Source organism: Bos taurus, chromosome X, assembly GCF_002263795.3.
Source record: "Bos taurus isolate L1 Dominette 01449 registration number 42190680 breed Hereford chromosome X, ARS-UCD2.0, whole genome shotgun sequence".
NCBI classification, from domain to species: Eukaryota; Metazoa; Chordata; class Mammalia; order Artiodactyla; family Bovidae; genus Bos; species Bos taurus.
The window spans coordinates 66,867,697-66,892,068 of NC_037357.1; the positions used below are offsets into that span (position 1 = coordinate 66,867,697).

General features: G+C 38.0%; 1 protein-coding gene across 2 annotated transcripts in view; it reads left to right on the forward strand.

Moving 5' to 3' along the window:
- Positions 1–572: 572 nt before the first annotated feature.
- POF1B (POF1B actin binding protein) overlaps positions 573–24,372 on the forward strand; it is a 100,406-nt gene continuing 76,606 nt past the window's right edge. For both annotated transcript variants that reach the window (XM_059883700.1, XM_024988548.2), the window contains exons 1-2: positions 573–680; positions 804–1,127. In XM_059883700.1, coding sequence (XP_059739683.1) covers positions 843–1,127 — 285 coding nt within the window. In that variant the 5' untranslated portion in view covers positions 573–680; positions 804–842. The remainder of the gene's footprint in view (positions 681–803; positions 1,128–24,372) is intronic.

Sequence of the window (24,372 nt, forward strand, 5' to 3'; positions counted from 1 at the left end):
AAAGCATTTATGGACTGGTTAGATTTTTCTTAATGGATCTCATCATTTAGACAAATCTTCCTCAATTTAAATTAGAAAGCCACATGAGGCCTGGGGCAAATTAAACAGGTCCAAAATTAGAGAGTTGCTAGAAGGAGACCCCACAGCAATTCCCCTTAACTGCAGTTACCAGCTGGGTTTTACAAAGAATGCAAATTTATCTGGGAAAACTAGTGTGGTGCCTATGCTAATATCCCTTATTTTGGTCTGAGACTCTGAAATGGTAATATTCGTGCTTGTAAATTACCTTTCCTAAGGTTAAGAACCATGGGAAAGTTACCTTCATGTGACTTTTGTGACTTTTTTTCTGTAGTAAATTTTGGCATGGGCATGTCTTTACCTATTTACAGTTCAAGTGAATTTCCAAGACAGTGGAATTTGGAAGCTCTGACTTTAGCCCTGAAATTCCACATTCCTGCTCTTCCTAGACTTCCTTAGCCTACTGAGCCGCCTTGTAGCTATCTCCATAGCAAAGCAGGGCCTCTCCCGGCAGGTAAACCTGCCTGGTGATTCCGCCCCTCAGGGGCGTGGCAGTACTATTTCCTGGAACAATCTCACTGGGGTGCCTCCACTTTGCTTTTGCACTCGACTACTCTGCTGCCTCCTCTGCAGCTGCCGGACCTGCTTCTGCTGCTGCTCAGGTAACTCTAGTCTCTTGTTGGCACCAGAATAGGCCGCGGTGGTTAATAAAAGGTTTCAACATGTGCCTTCTTGTCTGCTTTCCTGCCACTTTCTTTCATGATCTTTCTTTGTTTATTCCTTAGGGAGAGCATCTGGGGATTACCTTGCAGACCACTGAGAAGATGATGAGCTCAAGCTATTCGAGTGAGATGAGCAGCAGCAGCTGTGGGACTCAGCAGTCCCCAGAGGTGCTGCCATGCCAGCCCCAGCATTACCACTGCTACCGTCAGTCAAGCCAAGCTCAGCAGCCTCCAGAAAAAAATATAGTGTACCAGCGAGTGAGGACTTACAGTGGGCCCATGAACAAGGTGGTTCAGACTTTGGACCCTGTCGGCTCAGGAGAAGTGCTCTCCCCTCTCAAAACTGCCTCCTCCTACCAAAGCTTGGTTTGGAGCGACCATTCCCAGGTACCACAAAGGCAGCTATGTCAAAGAGGGGGAAATCTTGAACTCGTTTATTCTCTTCCTGCTTCTCTGGCTCTGTTCTACAGAATATTATCTCTTGGATTGCACTTTTATATTCAATATAAGGTCATCCAAATTCCATCTCCTGGCTGTCCTTTTCTAGTGCTGTAGCCATTTGTTTATCAGTTTACTAATGCTTGTAACCATTTGTTTATCAGTTCCAATGATTTTCACAATCTAACTAGAATATAGGATGATTCATTTTTGTGGAATTAGATTGGAATATCTAATCTGAGGTATTCTTTTCCTCCTACCATAAAGCAATCCTCAACTTTTTATAAAATGAGTTCTCACTGCTTCACTTCATATCAAAAGTAAACAGCTTTTTTCAAAAATCAAATATGGTGATGCAGGGAAAATGGTATGTATGGAGTGACACGCAGTTATTTGTGTTTAGCAAATAGTATACTGCTCCAGGATAAGTGACAGGCACAAATGTCTATTTGAATTGTTATATGTGTTTAGTCTTCTGAAAATGACACACTGGTTCTTGTATAGTCAAGGTGGATAATTTATGTCTTAGTAGAAGGAATATTGAAAGTGAATATAGAATTGAGGAAGGCACGATATAAGCAGTTGTTATATGAAAGCTAAAAATAGTGGAAGTCTAAGACACCCTTTAAAATAAAATAAATTTGTTTTAAAAGGGGTTAGTTTAATATCTGTGCTAATAATCTTGCCAATGAATGTGAAAGAACATTGCAAGACAATATAAAAATAACAGCTCTATGTCTGTTTTCATCTTTGACTGTCTTTACATTAAAGTTTCATGTCTTAAAGCTTTCTGGAAACTTCTGTCCAAACTGAAATTATGCTTCAAGATATAAGTAGTACTGTATCAAAAAGTACAAGTAGTACTGTATCAAAAAGTACAGCTCAAAAAGTAACCATCAGAATGATATCCTTAATGCTGATTTGAAATAATATGGATTATTTTCCCCAAAACAACAATTTTAAGTTGTATGTGAAAGAACATGTATAAGGGATATAATAAAGCTCTTTTAAAAAGAAGTTTTTAAAGATATAGGTAAATGAACAACTATAAGGGCCACAATTTTACTGTTTTACTTCACTCCTAGCTTAAATTGAGGGGGAAATTAAGAAGAAAAACCCAAGCATTTACTGGCAATAATTACCTATTTGAGAAAAATGCCACCTGCATTGAAGTCAAAGGGAAGAAAAAGTCAAAACTATTATTTTGTGATAATAATAATGCAAATGTGCATTCAAATATTAAGCATTAGGATGTTAATGAACAACATAGTAGCTGTCACCTATATTCCTGAGTAGCCTCAAAACAATGCAAAAGTTGGAAACAGCAAGTTGCCACTATCATGGGTATGCTAAAATTACCCTGACGTTATTATTAACATCTTATCAACTTCCTAGTAAAAGAAAAATAAATAGGAAAAAAAATTAAAGCTGAAATTTGGCAAGTTATAAACATTGACCACAGAACAGCTTTTAGGGTCACACTTTATTGTATACTTCATAGTTTAACTTTCCTTTTAAATAAACCTGGCCCACGCTGGTTGAGCTTTTTACAAGAATCACCTTCTTTCTACCAGATATTTGCTAAGTGATCCTCATAGAACTAGCTCCATCCTGAAATGTAGTTCCCCAAAGGAATTTACAAAGAGCCTTAAGGACAGAAAGTATCACCACAGAAACTGAGAAAAGAGATTGGAATAGAGGGTGAAGTCTGAAGTTATTTATAGTTGACAAGAAAGAAAAGGGCTGGGTGAGGAAGAGGGAGGTAAAATTTCAAGCTGAGTTACATATCAAAGGGCATTCATAAATCTTCTAAAAGATAATTTGGCAAGAAAGCTTTAAGATACCTGTCACAAAGAATGTGACTAAGAAACTATTATTTTATTTACTTTCTTCCTGTTTAGTGACAGGATGGCATTGTATAAGGTAAGATCTAAAATTGACCTGAAATTACCTTCATGTTAATGAAATGGGTAAGATGTGGTAGCAGCTTTATTATATACCATGCCTAGCACAAGAAAGAAGTACACATTACTTAATACCTTTTTCATTTAGCTTTATTTTTTTAAATACTCTCCTTAATATGCCATGTTTCAAAGACATTTTGAGTTGGTATATAGCAATTATTCTGATGCTTGAGTTTGTGACCATGGCAGCTAGGAAAATGGGTTGGTTATCATGAATTCAATTAAACTTTTACTTTAATTGTTTTTAGCATTTTTGTGTTTGGATGATATTAAAAGAATTCATAAGATTAAAAATATATATCGTTGCCAGTAGTAAAATATGATCCCTTTGAGAAACTGAAATGATATTGTGCTGCTTTTCTTTTTTAGTTTGTGTAGTAGACATTTTAGATTTAAACAAATGCTTTGTGCAAGACTTTAATATTTTCTATTTCTGGCTTTTTAGCACACGTTTTTCCTTTATTGCTTTCTTATGAACTAAAATAGTGTTTATAGACATAAACATATTTTAAATTTCTCCAAATATAATGTTTGTTTCTTATCTACAATTGATCAGATATATTTTATGATTCTCTCAGTATTATTTTGTCTGACTGATAGAATGTTTCTCAGAAAAAATTGAACATAGAAACCAGTTGCAGGTGAAATTATCTAAATTGATGATAGAATTAAAATTACTAAGTTTATTCATATGAACTGGAAGAATCAGAAGCAGATATAATCAAGGTCATAGGTGAATTTTAGAACTGAATGTAGTCTTATAAATAAATGGAGTTCTAGAAAATACATGAAACTAAAGAGAACAAAAACCTTTTGTCTCAACCTTTTAAAAGGCTTGAATGTTAAACACCCATCATTAATTCAAAATGAAATACTGCCTCAAATGAACAGCATTGATGTTAATACACGTTGGACATAAATATTTCTCTTTCATTAATTTTAGCTTTTTATGATGTTCAAGATATTTTCCATGCATACAGAACAGTTCTGTTATGACAGAGAAATTGATCAAAATAAAATAGTTTTAATACCCATCATTCATTGAGCACATATTTATTAAGTGCCTGTTATGTAGGAAGCACCATGATTATCTAAATACCCATTTGCTTATTTAGGGAGAGTCATTATTGAGGACAGAAAAACATGATCTGGGGGCTTCCTAGGTGGTGCTAGTGGTAAAGAACCTGCTGCCAATGCAAGAGACATAACAGATGTGGGTTTGATCCCTGAGTTGGGAAGATCCCCTGGAGGAGGGCATGGCAACCCACTCCGGTACTCTTGCCTGGAGAATCTCATGGACAAAGAAGCCTGGCCGGCTACAATCCATAGGGTCACAAAGAGTCGAACAAGACAGAAGCAACTTAGAATCCATGCATGCATACATGATCTAGTCTGTAGGTGTTCTGTATGTCTATATTTCATTTTAAAATATTATTTTGTGCTTTAGCCATCAATATTTTACTGAATAAAATGTTTTGATGCAAGAAAAGACCTCTTAGAAATTGTCTTATATGGATGACCATTCATTTAAATTTTAAGCTTGCAACAAAATTTAACTCCAGAAAGCAACTTGGGGAAGAATATGAGTTTATGAATGATCTCTGCTCTCAGAATTATTCAGCTTGGGCTTTTCTTTGTTTACATGATTTTTTTTTTTCTTTTTCTTTGGTAACAAAGATTGTGGATAGCTCCTTTACTATGCCAGGATTTCTATACACTATCAGAAAATGTTCCTCTTCTGTGGGGATGGGTGTGTTGTTTTGATAAATTGTTGTTCAAAGGCGTGGTCACTAAAGTGAATGATTGTTCAGGGAAGTAGGTTGCCTGAAAAAGGAATGAGGTCATAGGATAAAGAGCCCTGAGTTTTCAGCTTTGGTCATTCCTTTTGTGCTTATAATTAAATGAAGCTATAGAAATTGAGTGCAATACTTTGGCCACCTCATGCGAAGAGTTGACTCATTGGCAAAGACTCTGATGCTGGGAGGGATTGGGGGCAAAAGGAGAAGGGGACGACAGAGGTGAGATGGCTGGATGGCATCACTGACTCGATGGACGTGAGTCTCAGTGAACTCCGGGAGTTGGTGATGGACAGGGAGGCCTGGCGTGCTGCGATTCATGGGGTCGCAAAGAGTCAGACACGACTGAGCGACTGATCTGATCTGATCTGATAGAAATTGAGTACAACTAATTGCTAGGTGAAAATGCCCTTGCCAACTGTCTTTTGTATAAGGGAAGTCTGATAAATTGCTGGGCCTGTTTTCAGTCAATAGCACTAACAAGCTATAATTGTGTGTGTGTGTGTGTGTGTGTGTGTGTGTGAAGGTGGTGGGGGAAATGGGGAGGGAGGTGACTTTTAACTGTTGTGATTCAAATTTTTTTTTCTTGACAATTCTTGGTAAAATAACTGCAAGATTTGCCATGCTCTTAAAGCCTATTTCAAAGTGAAAACCTTTCTAAACATGTATATTTGAGCCAACATTTTCTTCACAACAGAAGCCATCTTAATAGCCATCCCTTTTTGACTTCCAATGGAACATATACATTTCTAATTCTTAAAAACAAAAAAACATGCACTGCAAAGTGACTGGATACTTTATTTTCTCTCCTAGTATTTCCTTCAGTAAAAGAGAAAGAATCCAAATTTGAGCCAACATTTTCTTCACAACAGAAGCCATCTTAATAGCCATCCCTTTTTGACTTCCAATGGAACATATACATTTCTAATTCTTAAAAACAAAAAAACATGCACTGCAAAGTGACTGGATACTTTATTTTCTCTCCTAGTATTTCCTTCAGTAAAAGAGAAAGAATCCAAGAATGGGTCTCTTGAGTGTCAGAGTTTCCTTGGAGGGAAGCTGTGAGGGGAAGGAATTCCATTACCCTTGCATTCTATAGCTTTCTTTACATGGGAACAGAATCACAAATTTTATCCTAAATTGAGGAAGTGTTTGTTTCATCTAAACAGAGATCATTACAACTTAATCTGTTTCTTTCTGTACAAAGTTCAGAACAGCATCTCAACAATAACCTAAGACAGGTGTTTAACCATGTTGCTGGCTTTAAAAGGTTCTAGGTAAAGCATCTCCCATACTATTCAGACAATTTATTCAAATGACAGTTTGCCTTGGGAAATTCTGTCAGCATAAATGTCAGGTGGTTTTTAAAGATACTACTTCTTTTGAAACTGTTCAGTCACCATTATTACAGTCAGTGATTCTCATAGTCATATATGAAACGAATCACCAGTCCAGGTTCGATGCATGATACTGGATGCTTGGGGCTGGTGCACTGAGACGACCCAGAGGGATGGTACGGGGAGGGAGGAAGGAGTGGGGGTTCAGGATGGGGAACATGTGTATACCTGTGGCAGATTCATGTTGATGTATGGCAAAACCAATACAATATTGTAAAGTAATTAACCTCCAATTAAAATAAATAAATTTATATTAAAAAAATTAAATTAAAAAAAAAAACTGACAGAAGCACCTATAAGGCTCCCATGGTTTTTTTTCTTGGAACAGTGTATTACTTATTAATTATAAGTAAAGTTTTAAAATTCAAATTAGGCAACATGAAAGAGTTGTGTTCAACAAGTTTCCAAATATTTAGCAAACAAAGTCCTGTACTATGTATGTAATTTTTATTATTTAATTCTCATCCCAACAGTCTTGCTGTCTCTCCTTTATGCATTGCACCAAAGTCTTGAACTATTTGATAGGACCTATCAATAGGAAAATGAAAACCAATAGGTATTGACTAAAGATGTTTATATTTTGTGGAGCCTAAAGATCAGTCACAGAGAACATTGTGTGGAGAAAATGGCTGTACAAGTGAATCTATGTGTAATGTCTCAGGGAGAGCTACAAATAAGTAGCTTCCCAACCCAGGGATCTTCCCAACTCAGGGATCAAACCCAGGTCTCCTGCATTGCAGACAGGCGCTTTACCATCTGAGCCACCAGGGAAGCAAGCAGAGTTGTAATGAGTATCAAATGAGATAACATGTGAAGGTGTCCAGCACAGAGTTATCACTTTATAATTCTTTCCATTCATATTATTGATTTATAAAAATATAGCCAACAGAAACCACTAGCTGCACAGATAAAATATGATAATAAATTAAATAATATATGAATAGTCTATCATGAATATGAGCTTTGCTGGTGGCTCAGATGGTAAAGCGTATGCCTTCAATGCTCGAAACCCTGGTTTGATCCATGGGTCAGGAAATACCATGGAGAAGGAAATGGCAACCAGTACTCTTGCCTGGAAAATGTCCATGGACTGAGGAGCCTCGTAGGCTACAGTCCATGGGGGTCATAAAGAGTCGGACAAGACAGTGAATTCACTTTCTTTCTTTTCTTTTCACATTTAAGTTAATTAAAATTAAAACTAATTATTCAGTTCCTCAGTCACAATAGCCACGTTTAAGTGCTCAACAGCCACAGGTGGCTAATGACTACTATCTGTACAGCAAAGATATAAGGTATTTCCACCACTGCAGAGAGTTCTACTGGACACTGCAGATATATATATATATATATATATATATATATATATATATATATATGCATATGTATATATACATACATACATACATACATTCAAGCTGCTCATTTAAATGTAGAAATATATCTAAAGTCATCACATTCAAAGAAATTCATGGTGGTGCAGGTGTGCCATCAAACTGCTGCCAATGTACCTGATCAGCTTTAATGGACACATAGGAATGAAACAGAATATGAAGCCATGAACTTTCAAAGTATATGTTTAGAAAGACTATTTCAGTAGAAGAATTAAATTCATGAATCTTCTTTAAAAAGTGAAATGAAGTATTTTTATTTATATATGTACATACAGTCACCCTTTGTTATCCAAATGGGATTGGTACCTGGATCCCCACTCCAGATACCAAAATCCACAGATGCTCAAATATCTTATATAAAATGGCCTAATATTTACATATAACCTATGCATAGCATTCCATGTATTTTAAATCGTCTTTAGATCTGTAAATACAATATAAATGCTGTATAAATAGTAGTCAGAACACATCAAATTCAAGTTTTGCTTTTTGAAGCTTTCCAGATTTTTATTTTCCTAATATTTTCAGTCCTCTGTTGGTTGAATTTGCAGATGCAGAAGCCATGGATACGGAGGGCTGACTATCTATCTTTTATATAATTTCCCCAGAACCTTACTTTTTGAGAGAAAAATTAAAAAAAATTATTTATTTATTCATTTTTTGGCTGTGCTGGGTCTTCAGTGCTGTGTTCAGGCTTTCTCTAGTTGCGGTGTGTGGCATCTAGAGTGTGGGCTCAGTAGTTGTGGTGCACCAGCCTCATTGCTCCACAGCATGGCACAAATTGCCTCTTTAAAAACATGAACAACACAGAAATATAAGAAAGTTATTTAATAAGTCAATCAGTTTTCTATTTTAGTTCTTGGATCTTATTAAGCATCTGGATTTGACTTGTTTATATTTGGTTAAAACTTTTTTTTCCCTTTGGACAAATATTTATCATTATTTAATATGCCAAATATTGTTGAAGGGTTTGTCATTCTGATTTGTCATGTAATTTCCCTGGAATATTGTTGTGATTCTTCCTTTAACCAAATTAACTTAGAGCTGTTAATTACACTGCTTATAGGAATATTCTTTCTACCTTTCCTGTATATTTAAGGGAAATGTTTTTATTTACTGAATCTTACTCAATGACCTTGTAATTGGTTTAGCATATCAGTTATGTGCCCTGAGATTGTTTCATAAAAGCTACTTCTACTGTTCAGTACTCATCCACATATGAAAATACATTTAGAACTCTCCAAGGAAATATTTTTATCTTCAAGCATAGTATTTACCCATTTCTCCTTAGCATAGACTTCAGCTTGGATGTATATATCTCTGAATAAAATTATTTTAAAATCTTCACAAACTCTATTGCACCTAAGAATATTTTAGTTACTTAAATTATCTATAAACACCTCATATCACTCTACTGCTCAATAAAACTTCAGTGATACTCAGTGTCTATGAATTTCTTAGTCTGACTTTCAAAGCCCTCCAATTATTTGGCTCTCAAGGGACCTTGTTTCCGGGAACTCCTCTTTTAGTGTTCTATGTTTCAGCCAAAATGTAAACTGTTGTTCTTTAAATATAGCCCCTCATTTTCCACAACTATGTCTTTGTGCATGATACTCTTACATTTGAAATGTCCCTATTCTCTATTCTCACCAATCTAGATATGTTGAAATTATAGTAATTTTTCAAGAAATTTTCCTGAAGTGTAACCTTGTGATGAAATCTTTAGTTGTCCCAGGCTGAAGTTACCTCTTAGCGCTGGAAACTCCCAGAGTAAGTTCCTTGTAGCTTTTATGGTACTATACTTTATTGTTATTTACAATAATAGTTTTTACCCCTGCTGCTGCTGCTAAGTCGCTTCAGTCGTGTCCGACTCTGTGCAACTCCATGGACGGCAGCCCACCAGGCTCCGCTGTCCCTGGGATTCTCCAGGCAAGAGTACTGGAGTAGGTTGCCATTGCCTTCTCCAATGCATGAAAGTGAAAAGTGGAAGTGAAGTCACTCAGTTGTGTCTGACTCCCTGCGACCCCATGGACTGCAGCCTACCGGGCTCCTCCGTCCATGGGATTCTCCAGGCAAGAGTATTGGAGTGGGTTGCCATTGCCTTCTCCGAGTTTTTACCCCTAACTGATTGTAACTTTGGTGAGGGTAGAAAGTGTATTCTGTCTTTTCTGTCTCTTTCATTACCACTACATAACAAGTATTGAACAAATATCTTAGTTACATATGTTACCAATCTATTAAAAATAATGCCTCATATTAATAGATGCTATGTTTTATTTTTCAAAAATTTTATATACATTACTTACTAGAACTCCAAAAAATAAATAGAACAACATACATTGGGTATTATTTGTTGTACAAATAAAAATATTGAAGTGTAAACAGCTCAAAATAACTTGTCCAAGTTAGAAAAGCTAGTTAATGAATGTCCTGAGTTTAAATATCAGCTCTTTATCAGCTATCTCCCTTAATTAACCTTAGCTAGATATTAAAGAATTTTTAGTTAAAACAAGTTAATATTTTTTAGTTTCAGCAGATCATTTCACAGTTACCATTACTGTATTTTTTCCATTCTAATGTTTTATTATCAGAGGGGAAAGTATCAAAAATGTATTAAAGGACAAAGTAGATTTTGTTCTGACTTTCAAGGTGTTGCCCTGAAATAATCCTGGAATTTAGAGTATGTTTTAACTTTTTAAGGTTTCCCTTATGTTGTTGTTCAGCTTTTAGGTCGTGAATGACTTGCCACCTCATGGCAAGCTGCATGCAGCATGCCAGGCTCCACTGCTCTTAACTATGTCCCAGAATTTGCTCAAACTCATGTCCATTGAGTTGGTGATGCCATCCAACCATCTCATCCTCCGCCACCCCCTTCTCCTTTTACCTTCAATCTTTCCCAGCATCAGAGTCTTTTGGAATGAGTCAGTTCTTCTCATCAGGTGGCCAAAGTATTGGGTTTCAGCGTCAACATCAGCTCTTCCAATAAATATTCTGGGTTGACTTCCTTTAGATTGACTGGTTTCATCATCTTGCAGTCCAAGAGACTCAAGAATCTTCTTTAGCACCACAGTTCAAAAGCATCAGTGCTTCAGTGCTCAACCTTCTTTATGGTCCAACTCTCGTATCCATGCATGACTACTGGAAAAACCACAGCTTTCACTACGTGGACCTTTGTTGGCAAGGTGATATCTCTGTTTTCTAATAGACTGTCTTGGTTTATCATAGCTTTCCTTCCAAGGAATAAGGCTTTTTAAATTTCATGGCTGCAGTCACCGTCTACAGTGATTTTGGAGCCCAAGAAAATAAAACATGTAAGTGCTTCCACTTTTTCATTTTCTATTTGCAAGAAGTAATGGGACCGGATGCCATGATCTTAGTTTCTTGAATGTTGAGTTTTAAGCTGGCATTTTCTCTCTCCTCCTTCACCCTCATCAAGAAGCTCTCTAGTTCCTCTTCACTTTCAGCCATTAGAGTGGTATCACCTGCATATCTAAAGTTTTTGATATTTCTCTGGGCAATCTAAATTCCAGCTTGTGGTTCATCCACCCCAGCATTTTGAATGATGTCTGTCAGTCAGTTAGTCAGTTCAGTCATTCAGTTGTGTCCAACTCTTTGTGACCCCATGGACTGCAGCACACCAGGCTTCCCTGTCTATCACCAACTCCCGGAGCTTGCTCAAATTCATGTCCATCAAGTTGGTGATGAAATCCAACCATCTCATCCTCTGTCATCCCCTTCTCCTCCTGCCTTCAATCTTTCCCAGCATCAGGGTCTTTACCAATGATGTAGTCTGCATATAAGTTAAAGAAGCAGGGTGACAATATACAGCCTTGTCGTACGCCTTTCCCAATCTGGAACCAGTCCGTTGCTCCATGTCCAGTTTTAACTGTTGCTTCACGCCCCCCATACAGATTTCTCAGGAGACAGGTAAGATGGTCTGATGTTCCCATCTCTTTAAGAATTTTCCACAGTTTGTTGTGATTGCTACATTCAAAGGCTTCCACGTAGTTGATGAAACAGAAGTAGATGTTTGTCTGGAATACCTTTACTTTCTCTGTGATCGAACAGATTTTGCCAATTTGATCTCTGGTTCCTCGCCTCTTGGAGACCCAGCTTGTTCATGTGGAAATTATTGGTTCATGTACTGTTGAAGGCTAGCTTGAAGGATTTTGAGCACTATTATGCTAGCATGTGAAATGAGTACAATTGTGCAGTAGTTTGAACATTCTTTGGCACTGCCTTTCTTTGGGATTGAAATGAAAACTAACATTTTCCAGTCCTGTGATCACTGCTGAGTTTTCCTAATTTGCAGCAGCATCTTTTAGGATTTTAAATAGCTCAGCTGGGATTCCACCATGTCCACTAGCGTTGCTTGTAGTAATGCTTAGGAAGCTAAGGCCCACTTGACTTCACACTCCAGGATGTCTGGCCCTAGGTGAGTGATCACACCATTGTGGTTACCTGGGTCATTAAGAACTTTTTAATATAGTTCTGTGTATTCTTGCCACCTCTTCTTAATCTCTTCTGCTTCTATTATGTCTTTACTGTTTCAGTCCTTTATTGTGTCCATTTTTACACGATATATTTTTTTGATATCTCCCGTTTTCTTAAGGAAATATCTAGTCTTTCCCATTCTATTGTTTGCTTCTATTTCTTTGCATTGTTCATTTAAGAAGGCCTTCTTATCTCTTCTTGCTATACTATGGAACCCTGCATTCAGTTGAGTATATTTTTCCCTTTCTCCCTTGCCTTTCACTTTTCTTCTTTCCTCAGCTATTTGTAAAGCCTCTTCAGACAATCATTTTGACTTCTTGCATTTCTTTTTCTTGGGGATGGTTTTGGTCAGTGACTCCTGTACAATGTTAGGAACCTCTGTCCATAGTTCTTCAGGCACTCTGTCTACCAGATCTAACCCCTTATTTGTCACCTCCACTCTATAATCATAAGGAATCTTATTTAGGTCATACCTGAATTGCCTAGTGGCTTTCCGTACTTTCTCAGTTTAAGCCTGAGTTTTACCATAAGAAGATTATGATCTGCACCACAGTCGGCTTCAGGTCTTGTTTTTGCTGCCTGTGTAGAGCTTCTCCATCCTCAGCTGCAAAAAATATAATCAATCCGATTTCAATATTGACCATCTGGTGATGTCCATATGTAGAGTCATCTCTTGGGTTGTTGGAAGAGGGTGTTTGTTATGACCCTGGTGGCTCAGAGGATAAAGTGTCTGCCTGCAATGCAGGAGACCCGGGTTAGATCACTGGGTTGGGAAGATCCCCTGGAGAAGGAAATGGCAACCCACTCCAGTATTCTTGCCTGGAGAATACCATGGACAGAGGATCCTGGCGGGCTACAGTCCATGGGGTCGCAAAGAGTCGGACACGAGTGAGCAACTTCACACACATGATGAAAAGGGCATCTTTTTTTTAATATTAGTTCTAGAAGATGTTTTGGGTCTTCATAGAACCAGGTAACTTCAGCTTCTTTGGCATTGATAGTTGGAGCATAGACTTGGATTACTGTGATGTTGAATGGTTTGCCTTGGAAACAAACCAATCTCATTCTGTCACTTTTGAGATTGCATCCAAGTACTACATTTCAGATTCTTGTTGACTCTGAGGGCTACTCCATTTCTTCTAATGGATTTTTGTTCACAGTAGTAGATATAATGGTCATCTGAATTAAATGTGCCCATTCCCATCCATTTTGGGCTTCCCTCATAGCTTAGTTGGTAAAGAATCTGCCTGCAGTGTAGGAGACCTGGGTTTGACTCCTGGGTCAGGAAAATCCCCTGGAAAAGGAAATGGCAACCCACTCCAGTATTGCCTGGAGAATCCCATGGACAGAGGAGCCTAGGAGGCTACAGTCCAGGGAGTTCACAAGAGTCAGACATGACTTAGCAACTAAACCACCACCACCATCCATTTTAGTTTACTCACTTCTAAGATGCTGATGTTCACTCTTGCCATCTCCTATTTGACCACTTCCAATTTACCTTGATTCATGGACCTAACATTCATCCACAACTGATCATTGTTTGCACTTTGGCTCAGATGCTTCATTCTTTCTGGAGCTGTTATTTCCCTCCACTCTTCTCCAGTAGCATATTGAACACCTTCTGACCTTAGGACTCATCTTCTGGTGTCCTATCTTTTTGCCTTTTCATACTGTTCATGGTGTTCTCATGGCAAGAATACTGGAGTTGTTTACCATTCCCTCTTCCAGTGAACCACATTTTTTTCAGAACTCCTGACTAGGACCTATCCATCTTGGATGGTCCTGCATGTCATGCCTCATAGCTTCATTGAGTTACTCAAGCCCCTTTGCCAAGACAAAACAGTGTTCCATGAAGGGGAATACAGAGTATGTTTTAAGATTTTAAAGTTTCCCTTCTAACCTAAAGGAAAATAACACCTCTCCAGCTTCTGCTTTCCCTTTTATCTCCACTGCATTGAACTATTCAGAAGCTATTTCATTGAGGTAAGTAAGAAATTGGCACTATTTGCATTTCATGTGATTTTTTAACTCTAAATTAATAGCTATTTTAACATACAGAAATAAAATACATGTTTTGTGACTAGCGAATTCTCCCTAAGATGACTAGAGTTTCCCAGCTCTCATTTAGAGAACAATTATCCAAGGACGTAGAGAAATAATACCCCCAAAGCAGACTGATCTTTCTTTCAGATGCCAATAGCTTATTTTAACAATTTGCTGTCTTAGAGTGCTACCTAAGAGTATTGAATACTGCTACTGCTGCTAAGTCGCTTCAGTCGTGTCCCGACTCTGTGCGACCCCATAGGCAGCAGCCCACCAGGCTCCCCCGTCCCTGGGATTCTCCAGGAAAGAACACTGGAGTGGGTTGCCATTTCCTTCTCCAATGCATGAAAGTGAAAAAATAAAGTGAAGTCACTCACTCATGTCCAACTCCTAGTGATCCCATGGACTGTAGCCCACCAGGCCCCGCCGTCCATGGGATTTTCCAGGCAAGAGTACTGGAGTGGTGTGCCATCGCCTTCTCTGAAGAGTATTGAATACTTTATTACATTTCTGATTCTTTTAAATATTTTCTTTCTCATTCAAAATTTAATTTTCTTTTTAAAAATTTCTCCTCTTTTTTCTTGTCTTTTATTTTTAAAAATTTATTTATTTTAAATGAAACAAAGATTAATATTTTTAATGATAAAAGGTACAATTCACAAAGAAGATAGACATCATAAACCATTAGACACCTTAACAACAAAAAACACAGATACATAGAGCAAAAATCAGAAGAAGTATAAGGGAAAGAAAAATATATAATCATAGTGCAACATATTAATGTTTCTCCGAGAATATTTTATGAAGTGCAGAAAAAATAAGAATAGGAACATCTTGAATGATGTCACTGATAGTTTAAATATAATGATATTATACTTAACATATTAATCATATTCTACACAAATACATTTAAAATTTTGTATCTCATACTTTCTTATTAGATGTCCATATGGCTTATTTAACTTATATGCAGAGTACATCATGGAAACGCTGGGCAGGAAGAAGCACAAGCTGAAATCACATTTCTGGGAGAAATATCAGTAACCTCAGATATGCAGATGACACCACCCTTATGGCAGAAAGTGAAGAAGTACTAAAGATCCTCTTGATGAAACTAAAAAAGGAGAGTGAAAATGTTTGCTTAAAGCTCAACATTCAGAAAACCAAGATCATGGCATCTGGTCCCATCACTTCATGGCAAATAGATAGGAAAACAGTGGAAACAGTGGCTGCTGACTTTATTTTTGGGGGCTCCAAAATCACTGCAGATGGTGATTGCAGCCATGAAATAAAAGACGCTTACTCCTTGGAAGGAAAGTTATGACCAACCTAGATAGCATATTAAAAAGCAGAAACATTACTTTGCCAACAAAGGTCCGTCTAGTCAAGGCTATGGTTTTTCCTGTGGTCATGTATGGATGTGAGAGTTGGACTGTGAAGAAGGCTGAGCACCGAAGAATTGATGCTTTTGAACTGTGGTGTTGGAGAAGATGCTTGAGAGTCCCTTGGACAGCAAGGAGATCCAACCAGTCCACCCTAAAGGAGATCAGTCCTGGGTATTCATTGGAAGGACAGATGTTGAAGCTGAAACCCCAATACTTTGGCCACCTGATGCAAAGAGCTGACTCATTTGAAAAGACCCTGATGCTGGGAAAGAGTAAAGGTGGGAGGAGAAGGGGATGGCAGAGGATGAGATGATTGAATGGCATCACTGACTCAATGGGCATGAGTTTGGGTAGGCTCTGGGAGTTTGTGATGGACAGGGAGGCCTGGCATGCTGCAGTTTGTGGGGTGGCAAAGAGTCGGACACGACTGAGAGACTGAACTGAACTGAGGGGTGTTTAGAAAAACTAGCAAAAAATAAACAGTACTAAATTTAAAAAAGCAGAATTCTTTTTGTGTGTGTGATTTAGTTATACGTATATACATATAATATTTTTGAAATTATTTTCCATTATAAGTTATTACAGGTGATTTACTATAGTTCCCTGTGCTATACAGTAAACTTTTTTGGCTTGTTGCTTATATATATATATATTTTTTTTTAACTTAAATTTATCTATTTAATTGGAGGCTAATTACTTTACAATATTTTATTGGTTTTTCCATACATCAGTATGAATCCACCACGGGTGTACACGTGTTCCCCATCCTGAAACCACCTCCCCCCTCCCTCCGCATACCATCCCTTTGGGTCATCCCAGTGCACCAGCCCCAAGCGTCGTGCATTGAACCTGGACTGGCAATTCATTTCTTATATGATATTATACATGTTTCAATGCTATGCTCCCAAATCATCCCGCCCTTTCCTTCTCCCACAGAGTCCAAAAGACTGTTGTATACATCTGTGTCTCTTTTGTTGTCTTGCATACAGGGTTATCATTACCATCTTTCTAAATTCCATATATATGTGTTAGTATACTGTATTGATGTTTTCCTTTCTGGCTTACTTCACTCTGTATAATCGGCTCCAGTTTCATCCACTTCATTAGAACTGATTCAAATGTATTCTTTTTAATGGCTGAGTAATACTTCATTGTGTATATGTAGCACAGCTTTCTTATCCATTCATCTGCTGATGGACATCTAGGTTGCTTCCATGTCCTGGCTATTATAAACAGTGCTGCGATGAACATTGGGGTACATGTGTCTCTTTCAATTCTGGTTTCCTCGGTTTGTATGCCCAGTAGTGGGATAACTGGGTCACAAGGCAGTTCTATTTCCAGTTTTTTAAGGAATCTCCACACTGTTCTTCATAGTGGCTGTACTAGTTTGAATTCCCACCAACAGTGTAAGAGGGTTCCCTTTTCTCCACACCCTCTCCAGCATTTATTGCTTGTAGACTTTTGGATCGCAGCCATTCTGACTGGCGTGAAATGATACCTCATAGTGGTTTTGATTTGCATTTCTCTGATAATGAGTGATGTTGAGCATCTTTTCATGTGTTTGTTACCATCTGTATACCTTCTTTGAAGAAATGTCTGCTTAGTTCTTTGGCCCATTTTTTGATTGGGTCATTTATTTTTCTGGAATTGAGCTGCAGGAGTTGCTTGTATATTTTTGAGATTAGTTGTTTGTCAGTTGCTTCATTTACTATTATTTTCTCCCATTCTGAAGGCTGTCTTTTCACCTTGCTTATAGTTTCCTTTGATGTGCAGAAGCCTTTTATTTTAATTAGGTCCCATTTGTTTATTTTTGCTTTTATTTCCAGTATTCTGGTAGGTGAGTCATAGAGGATCCTGCTGTGATTTATGTCAGAGAGTGTTTTGCCTATGTTCTCTTCTAGGAGTTTTATAGTTTCTGGTTTTACGTTTAGATCTTTAATCCATTTTGAGTTTATTTTGGTATATGGTGTTAGAAAGTGTTCTAGTTTCATTCTTTTACAAGTGGTTGACCAGTTTTTCCAGCACCACTTGTTAAAGAGATTGTCTTTTCTCCATTGTATATTCTTGCCTCCTTTGCCAAAGATAAGAGGTCCATAGGTGTGTGGATTTATCTCTGGGCTTTCTATTTTGTTCCATTGATCTATATTTCTGTCTTTGTGCCAGTACCATACTGTCTTGATGACTGTGGCTTTGTAGTAGAGCCTGAAGGCAGGCAGGTTGATTCCTCCAGTTACATTCTTCTTTCTCAAGATTGCTTTGGCTATGCCAGATTTTTTGTATTTCCATAGAAATTGTGAAATTATTTGTTCTAGCTCTGTGAAAAATACCGTTGGTGGCTTGACAGGGATTGCATTGGATCTATAGATTGCTTTCAGTTGTATACTCATTTTCACTATATTGATTCTTCCAAACCATGAACATGGTATATTTCTCCATCTATTAGTGTCCTCTTTGATTTCTTTCACCAGTGTCTCATAGTTTTCTATATATAGGTCTTTAGTTTCTTTAGATATATTCCTAAGTATTTTATTATTTTCATTCCAATGGTGAATGGAATTGTTTCCTTAATTTCTCTATTTTCTCATTATTAGGGTACAGGAATGCAAGAAATTTCTGTTTGTCGATTTTATATCCTGCAACTTTACTATATTCATTGTTTAGCTCTAGTAATTTTCTGATGGAGTCTTTAGGGTTTTCTATGTAGGATCATCTCATCTGCAAACAGTGAGAGTTTTGCTTCTTCGTTTCCAATCTGGATTCCTTTTATTTGTTTCTCTGCTCTGATTGCTGTGGCCAAAACTTCCAAAACTATGTTGAATAGTAGCAGTGAAAGTGGGTACCCTTGTCCTGTTCCTGACTTTAGGGGAAATGCTTTCAATTTTTCACCATTGAGGATAATGTTTGCTGTGGGTTTGTCATATACAGCTTTTATTATGTTGAGGTATGTTCCTTCTATTCCTGCTTTCTGCAAAGTTTTTATCATAAATGGATGTTGAATTTTGTTAAAGGCTTTCTCTGCATCTATTGAGATAATCATATGGCTTTTATTTTTCAATGTGTTAATGTGGTGTATTACATTGATTGACTTGCGGATATTGAAGAATCCTCGCATCCCCGGGATAAAGCCCAACTGGTCATGGTGTATGATCTTTTTAATGTGTTGTTGGATTCTGATTGCTAGAATTTTGTTAAGGAGTTTTGCATCTATGTTCATCAGTGATATTGGCCTGTAGTTTTCTTTTTTGTGGCATCTTTGTCAGGTTTTGGTATTAGGGTGATGGTGGCCTCATAGAATGAGTTTGGAAGTTGAGGTTCCTCTGCAGTTTTCTGGAAGAGGTTGAGTAAGATAGGTGTTAGCTCATCTCTAACTTTTTGGTAGAATTCAGCTGTGAAGCCGTCAGGACCTGGGCTTTTGTTTGCTGGAAGATTTCTGATTACAGTTTCAATTTCCGTGCTTGTGATGGGTCTGTTAAGATTTTCTATTTCTTCCTGGTTCAGTTTTGGAAAGCTGTCCTTTTCTAAGAATTTGCCCATTTCATCCAAGTTGTCCATTTTATTGGCATGTAATTGCTGATAGCAGTCTCTTATGATCCTTTGTGTTTCTGTCTTGTCTGTTGTGATCTCTCTATTTTCATTTCTAATTTTATTGATTTGATTTTTCTCCCTTTGTTTCTTGATGAGTCTGGCTAATGGTTTGTCAATTTTATTTATCCTTTCAAGGAACCAGCTTTTGGCTTTGTTGATTTTTTTCTATGGTCTCTTTTGTTTCTTTTGCATTTATTTCTGCCCTAATTTTTAAGATTTCTTTCATTCTACTAACCCTGGGGTTCTTAATTTCTTCCTTTTCTAGGTGCTTTAGGTGTAGAGTTAGGTTATTTATTTGACTTTTTTCTTGTTTCTTGAGGTATGCTTGTATTGCTATGAACTTTCCCCTTAGGACTGCTTTTGCAGTGTCCCACAGGTTTGGGGTTGTTGTGTTTTCATTTTCATTCATTTCTATGCATATTTTGATTTATTTTTTTATTTCTTCTGTAATTTGTTGGTTATTCAGCAGCGTGTTGTTCAGCCTACACATGTTGGAATTTTTAATAGTTTTTCTCCTGTAATTGAGATCTAATCTTACTGCACTGTGGTCAGAAAAGATGCTTGGAATGATTTCAGTTTTTTTGAATTTACCAGTGCTATATTTATGACCCAGGATGTGATCTATCCTGGAGAACGTTCCATGTGTGCTTGAGAAAAAGGTGAAATTCATTGTTTTGGGGTGAAATGTCCTACAGATATCAATTAGGTCTAACTGGTCCATTGTATCATTTAAAATTTGTGTTTCCTTGTTAATTTTCTGTTTAGTTGATCTGTCCATAGGTGTGAGTGGGGTATTAAAGGTCTCCCACTATTATTGTATTATTGTTAATTTCCCCTTTCATACTTTTTAGCATTTGTCTTACATATTGTGGTGCTCCTATATTGGGTGCGTGTATATTTATAATCGTTATATCTTCTTCTTAGATTGATCCTTTTTTCATCATGTAGTGTCCTTCTTTGTCTCTTTTCACAGACTTTGTTTTAAAGTCTATTTTATCTGATATGAGTATTGCTACTTCTGCTTTCTTTTGGTTTCTATTTGCATGGATTATCTTTTGCCAGCCCTTCACTTTCAGTCTGTATATGTCCCCTGTTTTGAGGTGGGTCACTTGTAGCCAAAGTATATAGGGGTCTTGTTTTTGCATCCATTCAGCCAGTCTTTGTCTTTTGGTTGCGGCACTCAACCCATTTATGTTTAAGGTAATTATTGATAAGTATGATCCTGTTACTATTTACTTTATTGTTTTGGGTTCGAGTTTATACACCCTTTTTGTGTTTCTTGTCTAGAGAATATCCTTTAGCATTTGTTGGAGAGCTGGTTTGGTGGTGCTGAGTTGTCTCAGCTTTTGCTTGTCTGTAAAGCTTTTGATTTCTCCTTCATATTTGAATGAGATCCTTGCTGGGTACAGTAATCAGGGCTGTAGGTTATTTTCTTTCATCACTTTAAGTATGTCTTGCCATTCCCTCCTGGCCTGAAGAGTTTCTATTGAAAGATCAGCTGTTATCCTTATGGGAATCTCCTTGTGTGTTATTTGTTGTTTTTCCCTTGCTGCTTTTCATATTTGTTTTTTGTGTTTGATCTTAGTTAATTTGATTAATATGTGTCTTGGGGTGTTTAGCCTTGGGTTTATCCTGTTTGGGACTCTCTGAGTTTCTTGGACTTGGGTGATTGTTTCCTTGCCCATTTTGGGGAAGTTTTCAAGTATTTTTTCATTGTCTTTCTTTTTTTCTTCTTCTGGGATTCCTATGATTTGAATGTTAGGGCGTTTAATATTGTCCTGGAGGTCTCTGAGATTGTCCTCATTTCTTTTAATTCATTTTTCTTTTTTCCTCTCATCAGAGGAAAATCTCATCATTTATTTCTACCATTCTATCTTCTACTTCACTAATCCTATCTTCTGCCTCTGTTATACTACTATTTGCTGCCTCCAGAGTGTTTTTGATCTCATTTATTGTATTATTCATTACATATTGACTCTTTTTTATTTCTTCTAGGTCTTTGTTAAACCTTTCTTGCATCTTCTCAATCCTTGTCTCCAGGCTATTTATCTGTGATTCCATTTTGATTTCAAGATTTTGGATCAGTTTCACTATCATTATTCGGAATTCTTTATCAGGTAGATTCCCTATCTCTTCCTCTTTCGTTTGGTTTGGTGGGCATTTATCCTGTTCCTGTATCTGCTGGGTATTCCTCTGTGTCTTCATCTTGTTTATATTGCTGAGTTTGGGGTGGCCTTTCTGTATTTTGGAGGTTTGTGGAGTTCTCTTTATTGTGGAGTTTCCTTGCTGTGGGTGGAGTTGTGCAGGTGGCTTGTCAAGGTTTCCTGGTTAAGGAAGTTTATGTCGGTATTCTGGTGGGTGGAGCTGGATTTCTTCTCTCTGGAATGCAATGAAGTGTCCAGCAATGAGTTATGAGATGTCAGTGGGTTTGGAGTACCTTTGGGCAGCCTGTATATTCAAGCTCAGGGCTGTGTTCTTGTGTTGCTGCAGAATTTTCTTGGTATGTCTTGCTCTGGAACTTGTTGGCCCTTGGGTGGTGCTTCGTTTCAGTGTACATATGGAGGTGTTTGATGAGCTCCTGTCGATTAATGTTCCCCTGGAGTCAGGAGTTCTCTGGTGTTCTCAGGATTTGGACTTAAGCCTCCTGCTTCTGGTTTTCAGTTGTATTTTTACAGTAGTCTCAAGACTTCTCCATCTATACAACACCATTGATAAAATATCTAGGTTAAAGATGCAAAGTTTCTCCACAGTGAGGGACACCCAGAGAGGTTCACAGAGTTACATGGAGAAGAGAAGAGGGAGGAGGGAGTTAGAAGTGACCTGAATGAGATGAGGTGGAATCAAAAGAGGAGAGAACAAGCTAGCCAGTGATCACTTCCTTATGTGCACTTCACAGTCTGGGCTGCTCAGAGATGTTCACAGATTTATACAGAGACGAGAAAATGTAAGATGGAGACAGAGGTGGCCAGGAGGATAAAGGGGGAGAATCAAAAGGAGAGAAACAGATCTAGCCAGTAATCAGTTCCCTAAGTATTCTCCACCATCTGGAACACACAAAGAGATTCACAGAGTTGAGTAGAGAAGAGAAGGGGGAGGGAGGAGATAGAGGCAACCTGGTGGAGTAAAAGGAGAGTCCGAAGCGGGAGAGAGCAGTCAAGCCAATAATCTCGCTCCCAAGTAAAAATGGGTACTGAAGATTTGGTTCTTAAAGGTAAAAAATTGATAACAAATACCAGAAAGTAAAGATTAAAAATCTAGAGTAGAGGTTGGATTTTCAAAAATACAATATTAAAGAAAAGAAAAAAAAACAAAAAACAAAAAACAAAGTCATAAAAATTATAAAATATATATATATATGAAGTTTGCTTTAAAAAATAGGGTCTCTTTTTTCTTTTTGCAAAGTAATAGTAGGTTATAAAAATGAAAATTAAAAGAGTAATAGAGGACTTAAAATTTAAAAAAACATTAAAAAAAAGAATGATAATTAAAATAGTAAAAATATATCTAAGACTTTCTTTGGTGTTGTGGGCAGTGTGGGGTCAGTTCATTTTCAAATAGTTCCTTGGTCCAGCTTATATTTCTCAAGATCTATAGGTACCTTCCTATGTAGTCGGTACTAACTACAGAGTTTTAATCTATTGCACCTGTCACTTCCAAGGCAGTTCCCTCTTTTTAGCTTCTTCTGTTTGCTGGTCTCTTCAGTGTTTGATTTCCACCCTGATACAAGAGGGCGGTGGTGGACACTTTTTTAAGCTCACTTGTTCAGTCGTGCTGTGGGGAGGGAGGGACGCTGCCAACAAATAACACTGGCGCGTGCTCATAGTGTCTCAGCCACACTGAACCTGCTTCCACTCACGGCGCATGTGCCTTCCCTGCCTATACTGCTCAGGCTCTAGGTTGGTCCACCGGGAACTGTCTGAAGCTGGCCCTGGGCTGCCTGCACCTCCTAGGTCTAAGCCGCTCAGGTTCAGAAACTCAGGTAGTCCTCAGAGGCGCAGACTCTGTTGGGCCTGAGTTTTGTGCCCTTCCAAGGTCCGAGCAGCTCAGGTGATGAGGTATTTGGTGAGCGTTGTCGCTGGGACTTATTGCCTCCCCTGTCCCTGCTGCAAGGTTTTCTGGGTGTATAACCAGCGCACCTTCTCAGGTGGATATTGACTGTCCAGAACCCCAAGAAGTCTTAGTTAGCAAAGAAGCCTGCTTGCAGTTTGGTAGATAATGTTTCTCTGGGGCTTAGTTTCCCCCCTTCCAGCTCTGGCTGCCTGTCACCAGAGGGGGATGGTCTTCAGCGGGCTAGCTCTGTTCAGGTCTTTGTTCTGTGAGCAGGCCTGGCGGTGTCTTAGGTTAGGGCTTTTCACGTGGTAGCTATCCCACAGTCTGGTTTTGCTAGCCCAAGTTAGTTCCCTCAGATTGCCCTCAGGGCATTCAGGCTCGATCCTTACTCTAAGCAATGCAGCCCGTGCCTCCCTGCTCAGCCCCCGCTTGCTAGTGGCGGGTGCAAGCGTCTGTGCTGCTTCTCCACTGGGGGAGATACTGTTGGGCACGTAATCTGTGGGTTTTAATTATTTATTTATTTTTCCTCCCAGTTATGTTGCCCTCTGTGGTTCCAAGGCTTGCCACAGACTCGGCAGTGAGAGTGCTTCCTGGTGTTTGGAAACCTCTCTTTTTAAGACTCCCTTCCTGGGATGGAGCTCCGTCCCTACCTCTTTTGTGTCTTTTTTTGTCTTTTATATTTTTTCCAACCTCCTTTCAAAGACAATGGGCTGCTTTTCTGGGTGCCTGATGTCCTCTGCCGGCATTCAGAAGTTGTTTTGTGGAATGTCCTCAGCGTTTAAATGTTCTTTTGATGAATTTGTGGGGGAGAAGGTGGTCTCCCCAACCTATTCCTCTGCCATCTTAGGACCACCCCCTCTATATATATTTTAAAATTAGAAATTCAGCACTATTTTCATACAAAGTCAAACAAGTGGAATCAAATGTCACATTTTTTAGTTAGGCAAAATTTCATACTTTTTCTAAAATATATATATTATACATATTATTTATATATTTGTATACAAAAACTTTTCTACTATGGTTGATAAAGGTTTGAGAAAGAACATAAAAAAAAAAAAGAAATGGAGAAATTGGAGAACATAAACT